Below are 7,946 nucleotides of genomic sequence, written 5' to 3'. Positions count from 1 at the left end.
TGCAGAAGAAACTTTTATTCACACAAACAGCAGACAGAACACTGAAAACAGAACACTCGGTTGGAACATTACATTTAATGGCAGATTTGCCAAGCTTTAGGCAAGCTCCTCCTCGCCTTCCTCCTCAAACTCTCCCTCCTCGTCGGCGGTGGCGTCCTGGTACTGCTGGTACTCCGACACCAGGTCGTTCATGTTGCTCTCAGCCTCGGTGAACTCCATTTCATCCATACCCTCGCCGGTGTACCAATGGAGGAAAGCTTTGCGCCTGAACATGGCTGTGAACTGCTCAGAGATGCGCTTGAACAGCTCCTGGATGGCGGTGCTGTTGCCGACGAATGTGGCAGCCATCTTGAGGCCACGGGGAGGAATGTCACAGACAGCGGTCTTCACGTTGTTGGGGATCCATTCAACGAAGTAGCTGTTGTTTTTGTTCTGCACGTTCAGCATCTGCTCGTCCACCTCCTTCATGGACATGCGGCCACGGAAGATAGCGGCCACTGTCAGGTAGCGGCCGTGACGTGGGTCGCAGGCAGCCATCATGTTCTTGGCGTCGAACATCTGCTGGGTGAGCTCTGGTACAGTGAGGGCCCTGTACTGCTGGCTGCCTCGGCTTGTGAGGGGAGCGAAGCCTGGCATGAAAAAGTGCAGACGGGGGAATGGCACCATGTTTACAGCCAGCTTCCTCAAGTCAGCATTGAGCTGTCCGGGGAACCTGAGGCAGGTGGTAACGCCGCTCATGGTGGCAGAGACGAGGTGGTTGAGGTCACCGTACGAGGGGGTTGTAAGTTTAAGGGTGCGGAAACAGATGTCATACAGAGCCTCGTTGTCTATACAGAAGGTTTCGTCTGTGTTTTCTACAAGCTGGTGGACCGACAGTGTGGCGTTGTAGGGCTCAACGACTGTGTCTGATACTTTGGGTGAGGGCACCACGCTGTAGGTTTTCATAATGCGGTCGGGGTACTCTTCGCGGATTTTGCTGATGAGCAGTGTGCCCATCCCAGAGCCAGTACCGCCACCAAGAGAGTGTGTGAGCTGGAAGCCTTGCAGGCAGTCACAGCTCTCTGCCTCCTTCCTCACTACATCCAGGACAGAGTCCACCAGCTCTGCACCCTCCGTGTAGTGACCTTTGGCCCAGTTGTTGCCAGCACCACTCTGGCCTAGAAGAGGAAAAGAAAAGGGAATTAAGCTTAACAGTACTAAAATGCAGAATGAGAAGTAGCTAGGAATGTAAGGACAAATGAACAATTACCAAAAACAAAGTTGTCTGGCCTGAAGACCTGGCCGAAGGGTCCGGATCTCACGGAGTCCATGGTTCCTGGCTCCAGATCCACCAGCACAGCACGAGGAACATATTTGCCACCTTCAAGAAGCATATAGGACGCGAGGGTAATGTTCACAAAAAAAAAAAAAGCCAAAAACGTTTACGCCTATTAAAACATCTAATTCAACCTTACCTGCGGCTTCATTGTAGTAGACATTGATCCTGTCAAGCTGCAGGTCACTGTCACCGTGGTATGTGCCAGTTGGGTCAATGCCGTGCTCATCACTGATCACCTCCAAAAACTGAAATATAATAAAATGTATGAAGACACAGTTGGCTGATAAAACAAACAGGTGACAAGGGAATGAGTAGGCAGTAGTGGAAAGTGGATGCAGGTCATTATGTATCGGTTTCTTTCATTTTTAAAGCTGATGTAGCAGTTCTGTAGAGGTTGATTAGATAATTGTTCAGCAACAACTTCCCGAGGTGTCGGTCATGAACGAGTCGTTCAAAACGAACGAATCATCTGGGTGAACGAACTGAACCGAATCACTTGCTGAAAAGAGTCGTTAATTTCTCAACTTCAGTTGCGCTCTCCTCTCTCCCGTCTCTTGTCTCTCTCTCCAGACCGTGAGAGTCTCTCAATGCCCTCCCTCTCTCTTCATGTCAGTGATACATACTGACTGAACCAACAGGACGGAGTCGGTCAGGAGCTCTGTGTCTCTAAAGCCCGCCCCTACTTCTCCCTGTCATGTCTCCAAAATTGAGGAAGTAGAAAATATATCATTTAACATTTAGGTGTCGCAAAACTGTATGTGCTTTTTATAGCGGCTGTCAGTTTACAAACGGCTTTTATTTCCAACTTAATTTCACTCGGCTCACTATTTTAACGATCGTGTTTCAGTCAGGTGTGTGTGTGTGTGTGTGTGTGTGTGTGCGTGTGCGTGTGCGTGTGAGGCTGGTGACTCGCAGTCTTGCTCGTTCACTGAATGAACTGAACGAGCGCTCCACCTCCGAGTCTCTCTCTTCCTCTCAGTCAGACAGTCAGTGAGTGATTTGTGTACTGAACCTACTGAACAGAACGGTCGGGGAAAATAAGTGTGATTGTTTTAGCAGCTTTCAGTTTGCAAACTGTAGCTTTATCCAACTAAATTCTCAGCTCATTGGTTTATTATTCACCACCGGCTGTTCTCACGAGCAGAACTAAACGTTCGGCCGTGTTTCATCTTATTAAAGTCTGATTCACAGACAGAGCTGCAGAGAAGTACTGAACGAATCACTTTACTGAACTGATTCAGTACACTGAAAATAATTGTTTTTCACATCACTAGTTTGGATTAAACGTTAAAGTAACATTTTCATAAGTAGGACACAAAGCAGCACAGAGGACGCGGCGTTTCTTTTCTAAATTACATCGAGTTCAACCGCACAAAAAACATAAAAAGCTGTACTAACCTTGGCACCAATTTGGTTTCCGCACTGACCGGCCTGGAGATGCACAATTTCCCTCATTCTTTTTTTTTTTTTTGGTAGACTGGTTAATTGCTTCGCTGAATGACTTTAAGTGTCTATTAGCGTGTACCAATGGCGCAATCATCGGCTTTATACTACAGCTGAGCCCCGCCCTCTACCCCTCAGCTCGAACGCTGGTTGGCTCATTTCTTGACGTACACGAACAGATTTAGACCAATGACATCGTCCCTGTCTTCTGCACTATTGGTCCAGTGATAAGTAATTCCCTACTTCTGGAGTATTCGCCTTTTATTTCCTGCTAAGGCTACAAAACATGGAATTACTCGGAAAATAATTGTCTGTATTAACCTCACTATTTTTGATATCTTTCAAGAATGAGTGACAACACAAAAGAGTGATGATTAAAATATTTATTATAAAAACAGATATCACATACATAGCATGGTTTGGGTGAAAAGTTGCAAGACGCAGTCCAGACTGTTTCAGTACATTTAGGGGACAAAGAAGACGGTTTCTTTCAAATGAAGCCAGTAAACGAGAGGCAGACTGAGCTGTTCATCCTGGCCTTTACACAACCTCTAACTGAAAACACTACAGTCACATTTAATGGGGATTCCCACTTCAGAGCTGAGCTTTAGGTCACATGACAACCCCCCTTTGCCTTTTAAAAAGCAAAATACAAAGACAAGCAAGCACACAGAGGAAAACATGCAGAAAAAGAGCAACTTAATTACATGCAAACAAAATAATTCAATGCAAAAACTCCACATTCAAAAAGTAAACTTATTTATATACAGGTTGGCTTAAGGGTTCTTCAAGGTTTCATGGTAAAGAGATAAATACAGCAGATTTGGCAACACCCTTCACAAGTAATGACCACTACTGTGAAAGAGAAGAAAAAAGAACATGCACACAACTTTTAACAATTCTAAACAAAACTCAGGAAATCATTTATAAGACACATCACTCAAATAGAAAAAAATGACACATCAAACAAAAACTGTTCCTGCAGCAGTAGCATCAACTTCATCTGATTATTTTACAGACATGAGAGGTATTAGCACTCAAATACTGCACTTCACATCTTACACCATGAAGACAACAAAAGACATGCTGCCCAAAGGGCTCTTCAGCTGGAAAATAACCATTAATTTACAATGACTCAGCTACATGTTTACTAGTAAACAAACTTCATATCCCACAAATCAACACGTCTCTCCCCACCGGTTCACACTCCTGCAGAAACAGAAAACTTGCATGTACAATGATCTTTAACCAAAAGATGGAACCACTTTTGCAAGAAATTAAAAATGTTCCTAGATAATGTGCTAACATCTTCTAAAGCTGTAATGTTATGATACGTGTGAGGGGAAAAAAGACATAACATTACAAGCAAACATTTTCTTGATATTTAAAGGGAAAAAATGGAACATAAAATCCAGAAAAAAAGTTTGAGAAAAGTGCTCTTAATAATCCATTTTAAGATCATTTAATGGTGTTTCTATCCAATATTTTAGATTGTGAACACTGCACAGCTGCACTGATCCAAATCATTCAAAATCCAACTTGCACCATGTCGCACACATTAAGATCAAACTGTGAAACCAACTGTGTTTACATTTTTGTATAAATATATATTTGATATTTGATTATATAGTCAGCACGTTGAGTGATTTATCTTTGTCCCTCAATCGCTTATTTTGGAAAAAAATAATTGGCAGACATCAATTAAAGGCCAGCTGGTCAGTAGCAGCTCAGGTGATAGGTAAGAGCACACTAGTCAGGATCCACAACGACTGCAGGTTTAAAGCCGTAAATACATACAAGACAGATAAATATTAAAGGAGGACCAGCCATGGCACTGTTTTCGGGCTGTTTGTATATTGCACTTTGTGTAGTAGAGAGAGTTGGGACCTGTTAATGATTTAAATAATTCAGGTTATATCTGTTTCATGTTAAGATGAAGTACTATCCACGATAAACTGCTCAATTTTTCCTCCAAAATCTGAGGCAATTTGATGTGGAATATCATTGTGCAAGTGAGTGAGAGAGCTGAAAATAGCATGATTACAATAAGGTTTATCTTCTTAACTTTGAATAGATGTTGATTACCTGAATACTGTACCTTTGTTGTCTGGGTAGTACACTGTTGAATTTATAAATGTACTCTTACACACAGATGAACACAGAAAATGCACAAACAAATTGATTTAATGAATAACTGATATTTTCTCTCTTTCTTTGCCATCCTGAAGACCCCGCACTAAAAGTCCATGTTCTCCTGGATCCACGTTAACATGTTCGAGCTTCTTCAGAATGACTTTTCAACAGTCGAAGTTCTGGTGAGAGAAGATGGCCAGCAGATAAGACGGCAGTACATCAAGGAGCTCCACAAGCTTCAGGAAGAGAAGGGTTTGCACCTTGGAAGACTGTATTCATGCTGTTCAAATAAAAATAGATCTCCTCCAAACAACTTGCAATCAAACCATTTTCTTCCCATTTTAAAACCCTTTGTCCAGTTTAGATGGGAGAAGTTGATATTATGTGATACTAATCTGGGAAGACGACATTTCTAAATCATTTTAACTGTTTTTATTCACAAGTTATTAAACTTATTTACTCTCCATGTATCTTGATTTAAGAATGGGGCTGTGTTTAAGGGCATATTTTTGCAATGACTCTGTTCCATCCCATTTTCAGAAATGAACTGAATTAGTATTTGGTAAAAAAAATGTCAATAGAAGACAAAGTTGTGTAAAAGTAGACTTCCTTCCCTTAGCTATTGAGTTGAGCAATAATGCACAATTGAAGTCTTGTCATTTCAAATCTAAAATGTTGTATACTCATAAGTAGAGACAAAGGAGTGCATTTATATAGAAATATTTATTTAATCTGAAAAACTACATTCAAAGAAGTCTGTTTTTACGGGGGGTGAATGTTTTGATGACTCATCAGTTTTGATTTGATGAAGGATTATTATTATTATTATTGACAATAAGGCGTGTAGTTGACCTGATAGTAGTTGATTTTTCCACTTTTCTCAAAACTTTATTCCATTTTTATTTCTCATCTTCACTTGTCATCTTTTTACTTCTCTTCTTTATTTCTCATCTTTATTTCCTCTCTTTTATCTTTTATTTCCTACATTATATGTTTAATTCCAATTCCCCTGGCCAGGGATCCCCTTTATTTTACTTTTATTTTTACTCAATTTGACTACTTCTTAAAGCCAACTTTCACTTCAGTGTCTAATTTACACATGACTTACTGTTAAGAGGATGCGGGCCCTGTCCTTGTTAAACTCGCATGGTTATTTAGCTAACTGGTCTCGTTACTCGTTGCGCTTATCCTATAACATTACCTTTCAACTTTATTCTCTTTTCTTTTATTTATCACTTATTCTGTTTTCTTTTCTTTATTCCCCTTTAATTACATACTTTTTAACTCAATAAACATCAATTTAGACGGAGAATTACTCCAACATCAACACATCATTGCACTTCAGTTCTTTGACAGTGGAGCCAAATTTGCAGACAGAATCAGCTTCTCAATGTATGTAAAAACAGACACTCACGCTCTGAGGTGATAGAGGAATGCACCCATTGAAGCTCTCGTCCACTGCAGAAGGCCCCAATTGATCCTGTTCGTGACGCCAAAATTGATGTGGATTTCCTTGTTGTTGATATGTTTGATGATGAAGAAATTCGCCGTTGAGACTGACTTGCTTTCAAAGAGTATAATTTTTATTAACAAGCAGCATCTCCAGGCTCGCCATGGTTCGACCTGGCAGAGACCCAGCCAAAAATGATCTCCCCCGAATATACAGAGACAATCTCCTATATGCATTCGTCATGGGTCATAAAAACCATCAAGTAACACATCCATATTTGGCAATTCCCTTACACAACACCTTAAAGTAAACATTCAACTTGAGGGGACTCCTAAATCTCCTTCAGATACAAATTCTCTCCAGATGTATACGTTATAAACTAAAAGGAGCAGTATATTATCTCTGTCCTAGTTACGTCAGACACTTCACTAATGAAATATACTGTTAATGATAATACTGACACGTATAATAATCTCTAAAGTGCAGTAAAATAACGTGCAGTAATCGGTCAGAGAACCGCGTAAAGGCGGTCAGGGACGTGCGTAAAGGAAGCCAGACAGTGGCGTGGTGGCGGTCACAGACGCGCCGTTTCAAGCCATCTCTGTCTGGTTATTTAGACACAGAAGGAATCATTTACAACATCAACAATAGCCGTGCTACTAGCGGAGATTAAGGGAGATCCGCGGCTGTTGCAGCGTGGTCATCATGCTAGGCTACACAATATAATCACGTTATATTATTTCATTTCCCAACAAAAACTTTGATATAGATTAACGATTAACATGCAGCAAAAAAGGGAAACTTACCCTCACATGTAGGCATCCACTGTCCGTGAAGGAGCCAGGTGTCTCCGAAGCGGGCAGGTGACGGTCAGGGGGGAGAGACAGACGTTTCGAGCCCCACTAAACAGCCAAAGGCGGTTAACCAAGTTGACAAAACCATCGGGGAAAAAGTGGGCATTGCAGAGGCTGGTGATATTAGTGAACACCAGCTATCCATCGTGGTACCGCTTCACAAAGCTAAGCCACCTGTTCTTCATCTCTTCATTCGGGGAATTTAAACAAACAGACCGAGCTGTCACTGACATCCAGGGAAGATACACTTGCTGCCGAGGGCATAGCTAGCTAGAAGATGCTACAGCGCTCAGAGTTTTTAGCATGGAACGTTGAGATGAAAGGCCGATCTACGTAATAACGACCCGATTTAGCTCCGCCCATTAAAACCTAGAACTGAAAATTGAGAAAACCGTAAAAACTGTCAAAAATCGGAAATCAATCAAACATAGTTCTCAGTCTTTTCACATATTTAAAGCTATCCTCTTGCAACATATTTAGCGTGCTTGGAGACGTATTGCTGATTTCACTTTACAGGGACTTTAACAACAACAAAAATATATCAAACAGACCATAAAAAAAAGTTATAGCCTAACCTCTAAGAAATATCTTCCCTGCAAAATATGATTATATTACAGAAATAAAAAATGTCACATGCACGTTGTGCAATTAAAATTCTTATGATTTACTTTAAATACTGATAGTGTTCAAAAACACAGTGACAACAAGAAGCCTAGCAATACAAGAGGGCCTGTAACTGACAATAAAA

General features: G+C 41.2%; 1 protein-coding gene across 1 annotated transcript; it reads right to left on the bottom strand.

Moving 5' to 3' along the window:
- On the bottom strand, positions 1-2,820 carry LOC109991279 (tubulin beta-1 chain-like). The gene is made up of 4 exons (XM_020643548.3): positions 2,717-2,820; positions 1,455-1,563; positions 1,250-1,360; positions 1-1,157 (listed from the first exon to the last, which is right to left on the bottom strand). The coding sequence occupies exons 1-4, from the start codon at positions 2,771-2,773 to the stop codon at positions 97-99; spliced, it is 1,338 nt and encodes a 445-aa protein (XP_020499204.2). The 5' UTR covers positions 2,774-2,820; the 3' UTR covers positions 1-96.
- Positions 2,821-7,946: the final 5,126 nt, after the last annotated feature.

This window comes from Labrus bergylta, chromosome 7 (assembly GCF_963930695.1).
Source record: "Labrus bergylta chromosome 7, fLabBer1.1, whole genome shotgun sequence".
Lineage (NCBI taxonomy): Eukaryota > Metazoa > Chordata > Actinopteri > Labriformes > Labridae > Labrus > Labrus bergylta.
Note: the sequence above shows the minus strand (reverse complement) of the source record. Positions and strands in the feature narration are given on the sequence as shown.